Here is a 20,257-nt window from a genome sequence, read left to right on the forward strand (position 1 = left end):
AATACAATACGACAGAGTAAAGGAGTGAGGGGGACAAAGTAAGAAAGGGAACAGGAAAGAGTGAGCTAACTATCAAGAGCTTTTGATCCCATCCATAAAACGTTCCTTTTAAGAATGCCCATGAAATTAGCTTGGTGAAAGAAAGCAATCTCAATTGACTGAATCCGCTCTAAGAAACTTTCAAACAGCCACCACATCTCCAGCTCTTAAGAGTCTCCGCGGACATAAAATAGCTCCTCGCCTTTTTCTCCAGGCACCTTCTATTTTGTACTCTTTCTCAGTTTCTCTTTCACCTTACCTGCCAACTCAACATTGGCACAATCACAGAAAGAGAAATCTTTAAGTGTACAATAGAAAAAATGGGGTCAGTTGACACTTTCCAGTTTGTGTTTGACTAAAGCTAGGATGCTACTTGTCAGCTTAAGGATACATAGAAATCAACGGGGGAATTCTGAAATGCTAAAGCCAGTCAACATCTAAAACTAAAACACTGTAATCAATCATGCTGTGCTGACACATTCACACAGTAGACAGTGATGACCGTTTCCGCTTTGTCAGCAAAAGTGTATGTCCATATTGAAAAAGCAGTGCCGGTGCATTTTAACTTTTTAAAATTTACTGTATCCGCATGTTTGATTCGGCCACAATTTTGCCCCGGATGCTCTTCCTGACCCAACCCCCCTGTTTTATCCCTGCTTGGGGCAGCACTCGGAGTACACTGGCTCATGGCCTACCCTGTGGCTGGGTCGGCTAGAGCTGCCAGGCAGGAGGAAAAGAGGAAGACCTCAGAGGTTTATGGATGTAGTGAAGGAGGACACATAGAGGGGTGACGTGACAGAAGAGGATGCTAGGGATAGGGTGAGATGGAGGCAGATGATCTGCTGTGGCAAACCCTAAAGCGAGCATCCAAAAGAAGAAGAAGAAGAAGAAGAGTCTCACTGCATCCACAGCACGGCCTTGTTTCGAAGCTCTTGTGAGACAATCAGAGACACTGTTTGAACTAAGCTGTTACTGAATCTGTTGTGAATTGTTTACATGATGGGGAAAACAGTCACCAGAGTTTTTAAATGGTGCGTGCTGGATTTGAATGCTGATTCCATGTGTTCTAGTTACCACTGTAAATAAAGTTATGACGCTTTACTGTAGATAGATAGAGGCTTCAAAGTAACTGTCTCGATTCATTCCAAGTTGGCTGCTGGGTTGTGAGACTTTCTTTCATAGCTCTTGTGATAAGGATCCAGAATACCAACTATATGACACATGTCTAAATCTGTTTTAGTACACAGAATCCAAAATCACACAGATTGCAATACAAAAAAGGCAACTGGACCATAGCCACTTAATGAATAAACATATCATATATGCAGACAGATTTTTATTTCATTAGTTACACATCAAATTCACATTTTTATTGCACTTTTACTCTTTTACCGAGGTCTCAGTTTTCCCATTATTCTTGCCAATTTATTCTGGCAATCTGTCGTCACACCAAAGCTTAAATCAGCTGAAAAAGGTCACTGGACTAAAATGTGCTTGATTAAGGGTCTTGTTTTTAAAAAAATTATTATTACAGCATATTAAATTTGCTTAACTTTGCTCGTTTTTCCAGCTACAACAGTAGGAAAGTAACAAGATGAGTATCTTTAATCTAATTGGACTCAAAATTTATGCAATCAATCACCTGAAAGGACACCCTGTACTTGTCAGTGAGAAGTGAGGCATACGCACGTGAAATTCAAGTAGCTCTTCTCTTTCTGACCTTAGTAGAAGGTCAGAAAAGTAGAATACAAGAGGTATAATGTGAAATGTCAGCCTGAAGTTGTAGATCTGTTGAGTACGGGGCCAGGAGCTGTCCCTGGGACAGAGTGTCAGAGGCAGGGAAACCAGGGCAGGACAATCCCACATGAATTTCCTGAGCTCGGAGAGGAGAGCTTCTGAAAGCTAACTTCTGTGCTTTCGGGGGGTCAGCGATCAAAAGCAGGATGGAAGAAAGAAAGGACGAAAACCAAGTGAGGAAAAGCAAGAGGACGTTCCAGAAAATAGGGAGCGTGAGGTAGAGAGAGAGAAACGGAGAGAGTGAGATGGTCGACCCCGCGAAAGTGGTAGAGGCAGTAGAAATAGCTGCCCCACTTGTAGACACACTTTCTGTTGCTAGCAGACTGTCCTTGATGCACTGGGGTAGCTAACCTATATAGGCTTGCTCCATGCTGTAGCAATGCACTCTGTTACTCTTCCCCTCGCTTTTATGCACACATGGTGGGGGGTGGGGTGGAGCATGGCATAAAATCAGGCCACACATGCTGAAATCTACTGCTGAGTTAAGTCACCTGCATTGCTAGCCTAGCTTGCTAGCGGGCAACCAGCTGCTCCTCTAATTAAGGGACCATCTTCTCGAGGGGCTTGAACATATGGAAGGCTGTATAGCCAGGTAATATTCTTATAATAGACACCAAAGCCATACTCTGGAGTACTGGCCAGACTTCTTAAAGCTGGATGGACTCTATTAAGATGAAGAGATCGCTATATGATCCACGCCTATATTCCTTCCTTTACAGCGTGGTAAAAGAGTTTTTTGGAAAACTGCATACGTCCAAAGTACCTTCGATACTTCAATGAGCACGTTCAACGCCCATAAGACTTTTGTCCTACTGCTGTTAAACAGACCAATACAGCATGCTAACATCACTGTTTTCCACCTGCGGAGCAGATGAGACAATTAGTGGCACTTCTTGAATTAAAATGATTACCCACCAATTAATCAAACCACTTCACCTCAGAGAGTGGATATAACTGAGTGAATCTTTAGAGCTTGAATCTCTCTTTATATGCACTACATCGCAGCCGAACATATTTTTCACTACCTGGTGGTCCTGGTGAGGCAAATCAAAGTGATTGTCTGAAATTAGTTTTAATGAAAAGAATTAAAAGCAATCAGAAAGTCAGGGAGGAAAAAAATATTAGAACTTAGGGTATCAAACAACAGTAACTGCTCAATATGCAGTCCCTTCGTCAGGACAAACAATGAGTAATAATTCAACTAAAGTCATGTCCTGTTAATGGCATGGCCATACTGATACTGACAACACATAAAACACACAAACAGCAGCATTAATGAGTGAATTATACTGTATGAGGCATAACGCAACCTATTTTACTGAAGTTACTCTGACACTTCCAACAGCATTTTATTGACACCGCTGTCCGAGGCCAGGACTAATGGCTACTTCGCAAAACAACCATACACACATACACACTTGCATAGGCAGACACATGGGCATGCATACAAATTTGCACACCAATACAACTGCAAACAGAGCGCCACACCTTTATTTACTTTAGCCTTGAGCACCAAAAAACTGCACATAGCTACTTCAGACTACGTTTTGAGAAGTCCATTAGCCAGTAATTGCAAATGAAGCCAACAAACAGTGTCAGTGTGTGTAAAAAAAAAATTGAAGTGAAGTAACCAACAGATGTATACGACAAACAACTGATAGGGAGAATGATTGCAGGTATGGTAAAATTATAGGCTTCAGGATTGTATCATCATACATATGTAGCAGTAAAGTAGCATTTTTCTGAGGCACAGCAAGGTCCCTGCCTTGCCTGCACCTGTTTTGGTGACTCACTGTGCATCACAGAGAAACAAAGTAGGGGGAGTGTCACTAGCAATCCTGCACTACACTGCAATTTTGGTGTCAAGATTCACAGAATTTTTCTTCTCTTAAGCCTGCCTGTGTGGACCTGGTCAGAAGTGCACTGCAGCTACTGTAGATCTGTGCTATTTTCGATAGCTAATGTGTGTGACAGACCTTTCAAAACCCTGTGTGAAAAAAGGCATATTTGTCTTGTCTGTTTCACATTTACTTTCCATTCTCCCGACAACAGAAACATCTACTAGCACTACATGTTCATAGCCCAAAACAGCTCGATTTCCAGTCGGGTAAAGTAAATATTAAGGTTCTCACCAGTTATTCTGATTAAAGGCGTATCCAATTACCTGATTACTTTACTCCGCTGGCATAAAAAGTAGGCATGTGTGTTCAATCTCTAATTTGAGTAATGACATTGTTAAAGCACAGATGCACAAATTATGAATGCTTTGTGTTTTTGTTGGACTACACTGTATCGACACAATAATCTGACCAGGTAGCCCGGTCTGAACTGTGCGGGGTGTTGATTTGGGTTAGGCAGGAAAATGGGGATCAAGCAAGACAATGAACCATTTTATGTCATAGAAAAGTGAAGTTGTATACCAAAGACATACAAAAATTAAAAAACGCAGCTCTGTGGCTTCTTTGAAGTTCTAGTATAAGGTTCACCAGCTATCGTAACTAGCACGTTTAGCTGTGTGGTAAACACATAAAGCCTCGGTTGCCACTATCTGTTTAAAGTCTTATCCTAAATCACCAGCTAGTGCCTTCTTCCAGATCACATTATAAGTGTCAAGAAAGAGGGAAAGCAGGACTGAGTGAGGAGCAGTATCTCTATCAACAGATTCAAGATTTTATGATTCTATAATCACAAAATCTGACACTGCGACCACTGTAACGGGCAAAAAATATATCGTCCAAGCACAAACAGGATCTTGATCCGCCGATGCCAAGATGTTACAAAGTCGAAATAAATTTCATAAATCTGACTACTTTAATATTGTAATATTCTACAGAGGCTTCGAGAGAACAGGGTAAACATGACAGGCTTTTGATGCAAAGCTTCTTAGGTTGATATTAGGTAGTGGTGCAAAACCATATCTGTTGATTTAACTGTGTTTGTTGACTTTATAGCTACAGCAAGTGACTCAAGAGTCTGCACTCCACTGTGTGTTATTTATTATTTTTAGCCTTGATTTAACAAGTAGATTTTTCAATTAACATTCCACTCTCTGAGGTCTCTGCTTCCGGCTCTCATCTCTATGACTGCCATGTGTAGTAAGTGACAATAAAACTTAATAAAAATCAATGTCCAAAATAATGTATTTGATTTGCTCTCAAACACTATCCTGTGCCAGTGTGTGTTGGGAAGTCAGTGCGTTGGTGGGAATACTGTGCACCTACTCACTCACACAAATGCAAAGCTTTCTCTCTTTAACAGTGTTTCTTGCCAACTTTATACACAGCAGGATTAAAGACATAAAGGAACCTTGAGAGCAGCAAAGAAGACGAGGGAAAAAAGTGTTTTAAAAGAAAGAAAAGAGTGACAAAGAAACAGACCCCAAAACTCTGCTCCTGTTTCCACAGGCAGCCATTTTTAGACAGTCATCCATTAAGTCTGCTATGTTCCCATACTGTCAGCCCCTAGTGAAGCCAAAGAGGCCATGTCAGCTGAAGGCGTTAGGCAGCAGGCAGGTAGGATGCATCACAGCACTCTGAGCACTGTGGGAATTGGAGGAAGAAGGGGCGGAGCAGGTAGTGGACTATAATATGACTGTCACTGCAGGAAAATATCTTCAGAAAAAAGTAAGATGGATTATAGATTTAGTTCAACATGAAAAGATGGTTTTTAAGAGATGGGAAAAAAAGGAGGGGCAGAGAGACGGCTGCTGTGACGCAGCATAAAATGCAATGATATACATATGAGGATAGAAAAATAGGGAAGGAAAGAGTTTGCACTGGAAAGTTAAAAACTGAGCCTAATTTTGTGACTCAGGTGTCTTAAAAGATAGTGTACAAAGCCCTGTTTGTGTGACAGAGCCTCACAAAGCTAAAGTGTGCCTACTGTCTGTGAGTGACTCACCTCTGGCCCCATGTGTTCAGTCTGTGTTGTGCGGTCAGTCATTTGGCAGTCTTTCATCTTCAGGGCAGCTTTGGCACTCTCCTGCACAGAAAACAAACACACACCCATCAGCCGTGTCCAAAATTTCACAAAAAAAAATAAGCGAGAGAAACATCAAATATATATAAATGAGAACAAGTACTCTCCCAGCAGACTTACGCCATTTCCTCCACTCGCAACAGTTGGTACAGCTGGCTTGCATGCTTAGTTAGCTATCAAAAGAAAAAGAAAAACTGCATCTCTGAACAGCCTTAACCATTTCTTTCCTTTGGCTGCATTTTCTGGAAATCAAAGAGGTCGTAAAAATGGGCTGAATTGCAGGAAAACTTTTCTCCAGCCAAATATTGGAGCATGGACCTTCCACAAAGTGTACCCTCAGAGAAGAATTCATAAAAATTGACAGGTAGCACTGTCCAGCTCACTAAAAAGGTCCTTCTACTGGATAATTAATAGGTTTCCTCTGGCAGATTTACAATCAAAGGATAGAGAGAAAAGCTTTGGCTCTTTTTCTTTAAATGCAGAACTTTTACCTTGACCGGGAGGCTGCCAGCAACTCTGGTGTTACCCCTGTATGATTATTTTGAAAAAAGCAGGATGCGAGTCCTCTGAATGAAAAGAGCTGAGCACTACTTCCACCGGGAGCACTTTATGACGATGTCACTAATCATTCTGACATCTCTGCCCTACGCTGCTCATGGGTTACAGAAGAGAACGGTTTGAAAGGTGCAGTGGCTATGAAATATTGAGAAATTCATTAACCTTGATTAAAATTCATCAACCAAATTAGGACTAGGCGTAAGGACGGGTTTATGGTAAGTACTCTAGAATAAAATGAATTTATGTTATAGTTCTTAACTCAAATATATACTGTCTACTTCAGAGTGAGCACAAGTAAGCTGACAGATTGAGTTAAAAATCAGTTTTCATTAATCATGCCTTCAAATGCATAAAAAGAAAAGGAAGGCTTTCTGCAGCTAAATGCTGCAGTTGGAACACGGTCCTTCAACAAAATGCACCAGCAGAGAGAGAAGAAAACTCATAAAAAGTGACAGCTAGTGATGGCCAGCCAGCTAGCAGGTCCTTCTAGGAGATAATTAATAGGTTTTCACTGGCAGATTTACAGACGGAGGCAGAGCGAGGAGAGCTTTGGCTATGAGCTGCCCTTTCCTTCAAATGCTGCACTTTAACTTAGCTGCAGCAGGAAAGGTTTCCCTTTTAGACTCTCTTACACAAAGACAGGTACAGATCCTCTGTAATGTTCACGCACACAAACTGCACAACTTCATAAATGTGAAGCAATGCCAATGCCCAAGGGCGTATGGGGCAGATAAAACAGGGCTAGGCTGTGGATGCAGTGCGGATGAGGCCTAGAGTTAGATTATTATTATGCAAACAAACACGCAGACTTGTTCTCGTGACATCACACAAGCTGTATATGTTTGGAAATCGTATCCAGCTGGTTGTGGGAGCCAAAACATCTCTGTCAGTGAGAAGTGCCAAGCAGATGAATACACACTGTCAGCGGTGATCAGCATCTGTGTGTGTCCGAGCATGCAAAAGCAACTGCATACCCTAAACTCTGAGTGATAGAACCATGTGTGATCTAGGAGAATAAAATGAGAATGAAAGAGAAGAATTTTGATAATCCCAGCAGGAAAATGTCCCCATGTAGAAGCAAAGGAAAGAGAGAGAGAGAGACAAAGAGTGAAAAAACAAGCAGAAAAGAACCATAATTATAGATTCAGGTGTAAAGTAAATACAAGAGGAATGTGATTAAATTAGATAAAGACTTGGACTGTTTTATGAATAGGTCAGGTGATATTCTATATTTCCGTTAGTATGATAAGTAAAACTCAAGTAAAACTTTACCCAAGTTGAGACAGCGGAAGTCACAGCGGGAGTGTTTCAGTAGCAGATCGTGAAGTTAGCATAGGGTAATTTCTTTGCCGGGTCTTAAAATTAGGTAAGTACAACCTCAGATGAATAAAAGCACGTTGAATATTACACTGTGTGATTATTTATTCAGAAAATTAAGCATGTGAAAAACTATGTACTCCTTCAAAAGGAATTATGAGGGTAAGTAGCACCCAGGTGCTGCTAATCAAAGGCACCTGATTAACTGATCATCACCTCTATAAAAGCACCAGTTTTGCCTGTTTTCTGGTCTGCAGCATTCAGGTGCCAAGAAGGAAAAACATCAGCAGTGATCTTGGAGGAGGCAATTGTTACTGCCCATCAATCTAGGAAGAGTTATAAGGTCATTTCCAAACAGTTTAAAGTCCATCATTCTACAGTTAGAAAGATTATTCACAAGTGGAAAACATTCAAGTCAGCTGTCAATCTTCCCAAGTGGTCATCTCGGTGCATCCACCCCAAGGTCAGACCTGCTGTGCTAAAAAAATAAAATAAAATAAACACCCAAGAGTTACATCTTAAGGTGGATTTATGGTATTGTGTTTGTGTCTGTTTGTGCCTATACACAGCTTTGGAGACCGTTGTCTACGTGTGGTAGCTGTTACCAGTGATCAGCGTCACAAACAACTGGTTTGTGGACTACTCTTGCTTTACACGAGCTGAAAAGTCCACTGCAGACACTGACTTTGCCATGCTGTTTATTTTAATATTTGATGTTTTTCACACTACTTCCGTTTAAGCTGAAGTCTTCTTCTACTCCATTTCCTGCTCCAGCCTACTTTTAAACCAGTCAGCACAATTTGAGAAAGACTAGACGTATGACTTGTGTGGAAGGATTGTTCTGCAAAGTTGCATCTGAACGACTCAGAAGATATCTGGAACAACAGTGGAGATGTTTAACCATAAATCACAGCACTACATATGGCCAAAACAGAAGAGGATATCAAAACCATGATACATCGGCAATATCAACATGTGGAACAACTAACACGCAGAGTGAAAAAACAGACCCCCTTTTGCTACATCACGAACAATTAAACCTACAAAAAATCTAGAGTACAAGATTTACCAAAAGGTTTTTTTTATTTATCTACTTATTTGATCTATTTAATCATAGCACATTTTAGCTGTAGGGGAACAGACTCATTTTGGTAATATAAATTTTTTTGTAAGCAGCAAACATTTGACCAAACAGTTAAACTCTAATTTATTGAGGTCAGTTGTCCCATTATCATGACAGAGGGGGGGATATGAAGGAGGATGTAGATCCCAGTGCAAAGGCATTCAATAATAGGGTTGGTCCAAAAATAATGTATGGGAGAGGGAGTGTGAAACACTGATGCACAGAAGAGAGACCTGTGAATAAATGTGTTTTATTTAGAAGCTGCAATGTGAAAAGGCTTAAAAAGGTGTTTTAATGTGTGAGTGTTAAGTCTGTTACACTGCCCATCAACACGAATTTCAGAGAGGAACATTGACGTTACATGTAGCCTACTGCCTGTCTGCCTGCCTGCCAGCCAGGCTGCCTGAAAATTGCTCAATTTTGACATTAATTCGACATTAGATGCGCACAGCACTGAAAACAGCACAGTGAGAAAGAGAAGAGAGGGGGATAGGTGCTGCTGACAGAACGGCAGAACGCGAAAGGATGGGAGTCAAAGAGAGAAAGAGTTGGGGGGGAATAGACGCATGTTCCAGAGAATGATCAAACAAACAGATGCCACATGAGACTCAAGTCTGGGTTAGACTGGCATCTCTTACAATACCGCTACAACATTGGCACATTATTCTACTAAAGCCTGGCACAATGTCTGCATTGCATTACATCGACAGAATAGGTGACAAATTGCAGACATTTTAATGGCATTTCTGCAGATGATCCAACAATCACGCTCCAGAGGACGAGAAGGAAAAAAAAAAAAGAAAAAAGGAAAACACTGTCAAGACGATACATTTTGCATTTACATCTCTATATTTCAAATAAATGGTGAGCACATTTAAAATGGAAAAGTCGTTGCTTCGCATCTTATACCTCTCGTTTGGCGGGAGTCCCAATAATTTTTTGTCATTACATTAAGCTGGCGTGAACGAGCAGTTTACATTAACGAAGACAGGCTTTCTGCTGTTGATGCTGTGACTTCAAGCCAACTATAAAACCATTCTCACATAATGTACTCTCTCTTTTATGGTCAATCTTTTCTAGAAGATCTTAAGAAGATGATAAACTGACAAAGCGATTTTAACAAAAGTTACACTTTCTAGTCCTTTGAAATCCATGTGTTTTGGTTTGTTGGTTTTTTTAGTTAACATTTCTTTTAAAAGTCTGAACCCTTAAAATGTGCTTCAAAGAAAATTTGTCTTTAATTTATATCCTTAAAACAAATAATTCAAACACACTCAAGCTGTTTTAATTATTCATATCAAAGTTCCAAAAGACAAAGATGAAGAAAAAGACACTGTGATAGAGATAAAACACAATATATGAGCAAACCTTCCATGTCTCAAACTTTGAGTTGCTTCTCTTATCACCTACAAAGACAGAGTATTTTTTGGAAGGGAAAAATAAATATTTCACCTCACTGGATTCATTTATATTTGCTAAGGGATTCATCAGAAGCTGTCACTTACTGTCATTTAATTTTACTTTTTTCTTGTGCAAAAAAGAAAGGGAAAAAAAAAACAACATGCCACATTGCAAAAGAAGGAACTCGGGCATCATTATCATCAAAAGTCTACATAATGATTTGAATTACTTTTAGAACTAAGATCTTACCAGTTCGCTCTGGAGTTTCATAATCAGCTCATCTTTCTCTCTCAGTTGTTGCAGCAAGGCTTCCTCTCTGCTGGGATCCTGAACACAAGAAACAACAAACCATGTTTAACATTACAGTTTTATCTAAGGGACCATAAAGCCACCAAAGCAATGCATGCAGCCAAAAGTACATTACAGGGATGCTTCTGTGTGTTTGTCTTTGTATGTGATTCTCTGAGAGTTTCTGTGTGTGTATCTGCAGGTCTTTCATGTGTACTTATGAGTCTGTTGAGTGTTGCGATTCTTGCTGAGCCCTGTGTTTGTGTAATAAAGTTGTCATGCGGTGCGTTCTGCACGACTGTGATCTCCTCTTCTCTCTACATCACAGCGATAAACTCGTTGTGTCCTGTGGCAGCGCCCCAGAGCACACAGCAGTTTTTATTTGACCTTGTGTTGTCAGGGGATGTTTTTTGTTTTTTTTTTTGCAGGGAAGATGAAGAGAAGCTCCAGAAGACATAGAAAATAATTAAACTAATGAAAACAACTTTATTCTTATGGCACCTTTAAAAACAATTTACAAAATGCTTAAGGGCAAAAAAAAAGAAATTCTAAGTGGTTGCGAACATGTCTTACATTAAAATCTGGTTGATATTTATGTTAGAATTGTGCCGCTGTCCTCATTTAACAGTGTTAGTCTCATTTATCCAGTGCAAAAGTAAAATAAATAAATAAATAAAAACAATTTTTGTCACGTAAAATTAGTTGACGTGGAATCTTTTTTTTTAAAGCAAAAATGTAAGCGTGGCGCCTCCTTTTCACTCTCAGTGTTTTCAAATGCCTAGTCATCTTCAGACCCTGCCTGCAGTCAACAGAGAGCTTTGAGAGGATGGCTCATGGGGAAGTCAGAAATAAGATATAAGGCACAACAGTCTTCGCTAAAAATATTCAAGTTAAGTCTGCAACAGGCAGTTAGTTAAAATGTGGACAAAGAGCGACGCAATGTGAAGAGAGAGAGAGAGGAACAAGAGAAAGGGGATAAGGAAGTGGGAGGAAACGAGCAATAAGATAGAGAGTGCAAAATGACAGGCAGATTGTCATTACCTCTTCAAGGACATAAAAGCAGAAGAGGAAACGAGGGGCAAGATAACAGGAGGAAAATGAGGGGGAAATGTGAGAAAAGGGGGACATTGATAGAGGAGAGGACAGAGAGGCCCCGAGGCTGAGCATGATGGTCTGAAACCACAGGGAGCCATCTAGCTAAAGGACACGCAGAGTCAGAGGGAGACCACAGGGAACCATATAGCTACATCGTCGTCCTTTAAATGACCTCTGTGATGCAAAAAAGACCCATCGAGCCTGACAATTTTCTTCAAGTCACTTCAAAATTCAGAGAAGTAAATATGGAACCTGTACGGTGAATCAGTACAGAACACCCCCGGGGATCGAGGGCTAGAAAAAAATATTTCTGTAAGTCTGAGTCTGTGTGAGAAAAAGGATTGTGAAACTGTAAAGATTCAACTTTCTCACCCTTTACGTGTAAACCATGAGGAGGTTGTAATCTGCCTGATCACTGTAGAGTACAAAGTTTTGTATTGTACATGTTGACACTTATTCATTCAGTAGCTTTGGTTGACCCTTTGAGACAATTGTGACTTAATCAAGGGGAAGCTAGATGGATGGATGGATTGATTTTTGGCTGACAGACATTTTAAAAATAAATGAATGAGTGTGCTGTATCAGTGTCGTCTATAAAGTTTTTTTTAAGTATGTATAATATCTGATTGTTTTGGCTTCATGGTTTATGGTTTTCTGGCAATAATTTCTGGTTCAGGGTAATATAAAGGAATTTTCAACACCATATCTTTAAAAAGGGAAATAATTTAATGTTAATATAAAGTTTACTATGTAATGTTTTGTTTCGACATCCAGATAATATTCTTGCAGTAGTGCAGAAAAGAAAAGACTGGCATGTTATCTTAGCCAGTCTGTTTTTCTGATTGGCTATAACACAAAACTGAACTAGCAATGGTAGAAGTGCCAGACTAAGCACAATTTGTGCTGTTGCACAGTGAATAAAGTTAAGGATATTATGATGTACGCGAGGTGTTGTATGTAGATGGGTGATGTATGTGTCAGTGGATGTACGTGAGGGCATAAGGAGGGAGAAGACTAGGCTGCTAAAACAAAATTAAAGAAAATATAAAAGGAAAATAATAGTAAAAGGGAAAAAAAACTAAAACTATTGAAATGTGATAAATCTTTAAACAAAAGGATCGTACCAAATGCTGTTAATCTTTTCAGGTAACCATTCACGGTGTTCCCTTGAGGTGTTTCCCATTGAAAAGTGCCAGAAATTGTGGTGAACAAAACAAAACAAAAAGAAATTTCACAGCATTCTTGCTTCTTCAATTATAAAAACTTGGCCAATCATGAGAGGTTGAGTCCCACCAATTTTGGCAATTAAACAAAGTGGGGGGAAATCAGATGTTGTTTGATCTAAGCTTACAGTTACAGAGGTGGTGAGAAGGTTTCACACTGTCTGCAAAGTTTTTAAGGTGGTTTTTATTTTTTAACGGCTTCTTTATTTTGCAAGTCTAATTGATGTTGAAGTGTATGCAGGGGCCCTTACCTTGGCACACGATAATGGTCAAGGAGGACATAACTAAAAGCTTCACTAAGTGCTTCCACGGTAATAAAACCTATAAAAGAATACATTTTCCACCAGGAAATAGAAAAACAATTAACAAAAACAAAACCCAGTGGTGTTAAATCAGAATGCACTCTGTTTCCCTGCCTTTGCAGGGGAGATAACAGTATTTATAGATAATAAGGATATTATTTTCCTACTAAAGAACACACATACACACACACACAAATTACTAACATGAGATTTGGATGGGACTGAAAAATCACTAACATGCTGTGACAATTACTACATTAGTCAGCCTCTAAAATTAATCTCACCCGAACAGGACTGAAGGCTGCACTAAATGAGCTGTCTGGCTACAACGGCACAGTTGGTATCCCTCATTGTCTTGTGTGTGCATTTCTATGTGGCTTATCTGCAGCTTTTAAAAGTGCATGTATAAGAGTAGTTATATGAAATGCTGAGAACAGGCTAATGACTAAATCCAGGGACACTTTATTGACTTCGTCGGTTTGTTTACGACCCAGAAAACACCTTAGGAGTATAAACTGAAGAAAGACATGCGAGAGGGTATGTTAGAGAAAGATAAAGCGAGTGATAAAGAAATACAGCAGCTTAATATAATCTGTTTCAAAACTCTCACGATATTGCATCTTAACCGCTGAAAAGAGCCGTAGAATGCTCTGCTCGCAAAGAGATGACCAGAGCATTAAAGTCAAACGCGCGTGGAGAGTTCCTCTAAGAAGATCTGCCTTTTCAGTTCAGGCCATGAATGAGTGTAACAACAGACATGACAGTCTGAAAAGATGGTTTGATATTCAAATGTATTTAATGTGTCATGTCCGTACTCAAATGGCCAGCACAGTCACCAGATCTGAATTCAATATACAATCCAAGGGATGAAGTGGAACAGGAAATTTGCATCGCAGATGTGCAGCAGACAAATCTGCAGCAACTGTGCGATGCTATCGTCGTGGTGACGTCAGTGTTGAGACTAAATCCAATGCTTTATTGACCTAATGGGTTTCTTTACAGGACAAAAAACACCTTGCGAGTATAAACAGAAGAAAGGAGTTATTGATGAGAACAGGCTTATGATTAAATCCAGGGACACTTTACTGAACCAAGATCTCTGAAGAATGTTTTCATCACATTGTTGATTATAAGCCACTAGAATGAATGCATTTCTTCAGACAAAAGGGGTCCAACCCAGTACTGGCAAAATGTACCTAATAAAATGTCTGGTAAGTGTATATTGCACTTATAAATGCAGCAATAAATTGATTTAGTCTACAATAATTCTTGGAGATAAGTGGATGGCTATTGGCTGAACATGTGAAATATGTTTATGCAATATTATCTTCCTGTTTCTTTATTCCCCTTTTAAACTTCTTTATAGTAAAACAAAAAAAAAAAATCTATTTTCATTTTATGTCTTGGTGTGGTGAAGGTGATGGCATGGCATAGTTCATACACAGGCCATATGTTTGGTTGATCAAATCATCCAATTTGTATCTACTACCTTTATAGTTTGGTTTGGTCATTTTTGAACAGTTATACAGTTGTCACAATTCTTCTCTGTACTTCTACTGGAAGGCAGACCTCAGCTTTACTTGAACAGAAATATTGCATTAATCCCTGAGGAATTACAATGCAATGCAATTTTTATCCACGGCCCCTGGACATGCAGAGCCAAGCAATGCCAGGGCAGTGCACATACAAATAAGATCTCAATGTGATGAACACATTTAAAGCTAAAATGAGAAATTTTATTCTGCTCGCTGAAAGAAGTGCCATAAAGTGCATTCAGTCACCCATCAGGTGGCATTCAAACCAATTTTTCAAGGCAGAATAGAATGGAGAACCCATGGCAGAAAAGTGGGGCATACAAATTTATTTCTAATGTGAACAGAACAGCCTCAGTGGGGCTAAATCTGATCAAAATCATTGGAGTGCATCCACTTTTGCAAAGAGATGTGATTTTGTAAAGCGTTTGAGGCTCTCTATGCATGTAATCAGCAGTCAGTTGAAGAGGGTATGGGGATGAATTTTATTCCTCTTGTTACGAGAAATGATTCAACTTTTTTCTTTTTTTTTTTGGGAAACATCATTGAGAAAATGTGCTGGTTGTTTGTCAATTAGTCAACATCCAATTTTCTTCAATTTCTTTAACAAATTGGATTTTTCTTGATATTGATGAAATGGGTGTAAGCAAGAACAACATGACAAAATGCCTTCTCCGTGTTATCTTTATACCAATTTATCCAGCATTTAACCCTAACCTTGCACTTTAACTATGAGTGTTGGAGAATTAAACTAGCTAAAATGTAAAATGTAATAATAATAATTGACCACACCTGGAGTCTTACAATCGCACCACAGTTAGAGGGTCTCCCGGACAATTTTACTTTTAGCAGCACTGCAGCATACACATGTTGGGAAGGGACTCAGAAACCCTAATTTATTAAACTTTGCTTTTAGTACAGACAAAAACAAAACACAAAACAATAACAGCTAATCTGATTTGACTTAAACGTTTCAGAAGCGTCCATAAATCTTAAACCCGCAGGGAGGCACTTCCCGGATTCTCGGCAGCTGTTTCAAATGCTCAGCCACCCTTTAGCTTTAAATGGATTCTTTAAATGGAGTCTCAGTCACAAACCGACTTCTTGATGCAGGTAACGCACGGAGAAAGCCTAATGTGTCATCACAAAGAAAGACATGAACTAAATTGTGAATCTATCACTCAAAAGCCGAGATGTAGTCTCTGAGATACACGCGATTTCTCGTGAGAGATGGACTGAACATTCGGTTTTATCATTTTAAACCTGAAGGTTGAACAGGATGAAAAAGGAAAAATTCTTTCCTTTATACATATTACATCCATGCAAGTTTTTAAAATAAATCTTAATTACGCAAATGACTCCTTGTTTCTTACTAAAAAGTACATCTGTGGAAGTTCTGATCACGTTTTGAGAGTCTGATACGGTCACAGCTGAAAAATTACGAAATTAAGTACACTGAATGCCAGCTTAAGACTCCATGATTTATGTCCACATATCGAATGCTTTCTGTTGGTAAATCATTTGCATAAAAACTGTGTACTTAGCTACGCTGTGTGGAAGCCCCCCCAGAAAAAAGCGACAAAGACATGCAGCACAATGTGGACTTCCTCAACACAAATGAACGGTCTATAAAAGTGATATGGCACAGTGTACCAAGACCAAATATAATTCAGGCATCTCACATATGGCTTCTTGGAGATTCCAGTACAGTTTGTCCAACCTCACTTTTCATTTCGTCACCAAAAAAAAAAAAATGATATCACAAAGACAAATGTGCAAACTGAACCAGCATAAAGTTGCTTGCCTCAAGTATTTAATATTCACCGTGTATCTGAATCCATCTTCATTTCTATCTGCTGGCTGTCTCTGTTTATCTACTTTATGTCTGCCTTGGTAACTATATTAATAGCTTATTTATGCACATTGAAAAGGGCAAGAGAAAAAGCTTATATCAACAGCCCTACAGATTAGATGAAAAATATGTAGATTTGATTTTGTTGTGAACTTTTCCGTTTAACCTCCTAACACCCGAACTCCTCCACGGCATGCATTTTTAATTTCTCTTTTATATTTGGGCACATTGGGACCTGATGAATGTAAAAACAAAGAATTACCAGATTTTTTTTTTTTGGCCTAATTTTTGTTTCTGAGAAAAATGAGAGCCACATATGAGGATATTCATTTAAAATTTTGATAGAACAGTAGCAGCATAATGTCCTCATGAGTGGACAGTTCCTTGTAGAGCAAAATTGAGTATTTTGGTCTAAATAACCCCAAATGTGATGTCCACATATGTGGAAGCCAGGTCCTAGGAGGTTAAGTTAAAAACAGAGAAGAGGTGATTCAAAATGTGTGATCTGCATCACATTATCAAGTCTTATCAAGAAAGGATAACAGGTTACTCTGACCTCGGTCAGCTGTCTTTTCAAATTAAATTAACTGTCAATAGCAGGTCACCATAATGTCAGTAGCTTTTAAAATAGATTTAAGTGGCTCTGGACACGCCCATACACAATGGATATATCTGTAAAGTAAAGTCAAATTTTATTTATATAGCACCTTTCAAGACAAGGATCACAAAGTGCTTCACAACAAATAGCAACATAAAAAAAGTTAACTAAATCCAAGTCTGAAAAAAGACAAGAAATGTGCTTAGTAGACATCTAAAACAGGAGTCTCCAACCTTTTTTGCGCTCTCATGGACCGGTTTATGTCCGACAATATTTTCACGGACCGGCCTTTAAGGTGTTGTGGATGAATACATCAAAATAAAACCAGTACCGGTACCAAAAAAGACCCAGGGAATCAGAGTTATAAAAAAAATAAATTTTAATAGATAAAAACACTAAAAAACCCTAAAAACACTGAAACCCATAAATTTCACACGCGAGCCTCAACTCTCACAGCCCGGCACCAAATGACTCATGGACCAGTACCGGTACATGGTTCAGGGGTTGTAAATATACTCACTACACCGGATCGACTGCATGTTCATGCTGTCTTTAACAAGCCAAACACGTGGTAGAAACTTAATGCACTTAGGCTTGGGGACATGATCAAGACAACCTGCTGATATTCAAACCAAGCTGAACCAATCAGAATAGAGAAGAAAGGTGATTTAACTTTGAATTTTGCATGGACTGGTCTAAGTAATTCAGAAACGGCTGTTCCACTGAGAATTTTCCCCACACGATCATCTCTAGGGTTTACAGAGAATAGCCCAAAAAAGACCATCCAGCAAGAAGCTTTTCTCTGGGGTAAAAAGCCATTTTGATGCCATACGGCAGGAAGACTGGCCAAACTGCTTCACACTAATAGGAAGGCGACTAAACTAACGACTTGTTAAAACCAAGGTATGAAAAGCATCTCTAAACGCACATCATGTTGAGTCTTGTAGCAGATGGGCTACAGCAGTAGAAGACTACACCATGTGTCCCTCCTGTCAGCTAAGAATAGAAAACTGAGGCTTTAATTTACACGGACTCACAAAAACTGCCCACAGAGGATTTGAAATATGTTGCCTGGTCTGATGAGTCTCAAGTTCTATTTCAACTTTCAGATGGTAGGCTCAGAATTTGGCAGAAAACAACATGGAAAAGGATGGATCCATCTTGCCTGTATGAACGGTTCAGGCTTGTGGTGGTGTAATGGTGTAGGGGATACTGTCTTGGCACACTTTAGGCCTCTTAGTAACAAGCAAGGACTGTTTAAATGTCCCAGTCTACCTGAGAACTGTTGCTGATCATATCCTCCCCTTTACAATCACACTGTTCCCCAGTATCGATGGCTTATTCCAGCCCGATAGCTAAGCATGTCTCAAAGCTCAGATCATCTCAAACTGGTGTCTTGAACATGACTGTGATGTCAGTCCAACAGAGTACCAGAAGGGGAGATTCACATCATGGATGAAGCAACTGTTTGATGCTATTGTGTCAATATGCACCAGAATCTCTGTGCAATGTTTCGAGCACCTTGTTGAATCAGTGCCACAAATCATTAAGTCAGTTTTGAGGACAAAAGGGGGTCCAACGCTGTACTAGCAAGGTTTGGCTAATAAAGCATCCAGTGAGTTCATATCTGTGTAAAGTAAGAACTCCACATCCATTAAAACTGAAAGAAAACATTTGGCTTGTAGGGAAATTTTCAAATCATTAAAATGTTTTCCTGTGCAGTCCAAAAGTTGAGTGCTGTGGTGATAGAAATAATATAATATATACAGTATCTGTACTTCCGAGGTTTAAAGCTGTCTCTAAAATATCACTTCTCGCTCTCTGACCCTATTAGCAAATCACAAATAATGAGCCATGGTTTCCTCCTATCAGCAGGTGTCGTGGAATCAGAAACACAGCTGTCTAGTTCTAAGGTAGCCCGGGGGCAGGGTGGCAAACTTTTCAGGCTTTATCATAGCACACAGTAGAATGGTCTAATTTGTATTTTTTTTTCTGACAGCACCCCGCACTGAGCTAAAACGTAATGAATAATTTGAGATGTAAAAAGGCGAGTTACAATTTCACTATTAACGGTTTTGATTTTAACCCGAAAACTCATATCACAGGACCACTGATGCAGAGGAGCAAAATTTGAAGAAGAAAAAAAAGTGGAATTTGATGCCTGAGCCTCACAACAATTACTAAACGCGAAGTTTCTCACGCAGTGTAACAGAGATAAACGGTTATCTGGAAAGAGAGATTCAAAAACGAGACAAAGGATGAAACGGGGAGATGAGAGTGGCAGTCTGTTCTGTGCTGCGGCTTAAAGAAATGACATTTTGTGCATCTCGATATAGCTGCGTGTTGTCTGTGTCAGAAAGGTGTGTATAACGCACATAGCCGCATATCTCCGTGCTTTCCTCAAAGCATGCATCCTTTTAACCCTCTCGCAGTGATTAGGGCATCACTGTGGGGAAAAGTCGGTAATTATAAATTCACAGTCATCAGAATTATGCATTATTAATTTCTAATTACGCTGCCTCTGACATGATGATAAGTGTTCCACTATAAAAAGAAGTTCACCGTGCTGCTGAAGCAAAGGTGAGTGTACACAAAACAACATTTCATCAGGTGCAAAACTTGCTGCCCTTGACATTTTTTTCTTTAATGAACACACTGGTGGAGTACACCTCTAGCGGCAACTCTAGCGTGATTTCTTTTTTCTGCTACTTTCTTCTAAGATACAGTAGAATACTTTAACTGGGACAAAATCTGGTAAAAATCATGTCATATGCATTGGGTCTAAATTAAACTAGGTCGCACTGTGACACTGCAGCCTCTCAGGTGGATACCGTAGATTATTTTTACACATGCCGAGTCGTTTTCTAGAGTGCCAGGGCAAATTCTCTTCTTCTCAGCCCTCCCTCTTGTTCTTCTTCCATCTTCACGCAGTATTTCTCAAACACCGGCTTCTTCTCTATCTCTCGTTCATCGCTTGGTCTCGCCTCCACCTCTTGCACTCCGGTGTTTATTTCCTCCCCTTTTCCTTATCAAGTTAATGTCATCAAACCGAATGCTTTGCTCTTGAATGGCTACACTTCAGCTATAGCTCCCACACTTTTCCCAGCAGCTTTTCTCCCTCATCTCTTTTCTTCAGTCTGTCCCAAAGTAAGAA

At 39.5% G+C, this 20,257-nt stretch overlaps 1 protein-coding gene across 7 annotated transcripts in view; it reads right to left on the bottom strand.

Annotated features, from left to right (window-relative positions):
* ccser1 (coiled-coil serine-rich protein 1) overlaps positions 1–20,257 on the bottom strand; it is a 126,520-nt gene that overhangs the window by 53,367 nt on the left and 52,896 nt on the right. For all 7 annotated transcript variants that reach the window (XM_005916140.2, XM_005916139.3, XM_042218330.1 and 4 more), the window contains exons 9-10: positions 10,463–10,540; positions 5,737–5,817 (exon numbers count right to left, since the gene is read on the bottom strand). In XM_005916140.2, the coding sequence (XP_005916202.1) occupies positions 5,737–5,817; positions 10,463–10,540 (159 nt within the window). The remainder of the gene's footprint in view (positions 1–5,736; positions 5,818–10,462; positions 10,541–20,257) is intronic.

This window comes from Haplochromis burtoni, unplaced genomic scaffold (genome assembly GCF_018398535.1).
Source record: "Haplochromis burtoni strain Fernald_Lab_line unplaced genomic scaffold, NCSU_Asbu1 Contig_18, whole genome shotgun sequence".
Classification (NCBI taxonomy): domain Eukaryota; kingdom Metazoa; phylum Chordata; class Actinopteri; order Cichliformes; family Cichlidae; genus Haplochromis; species Haplochromis burtoni.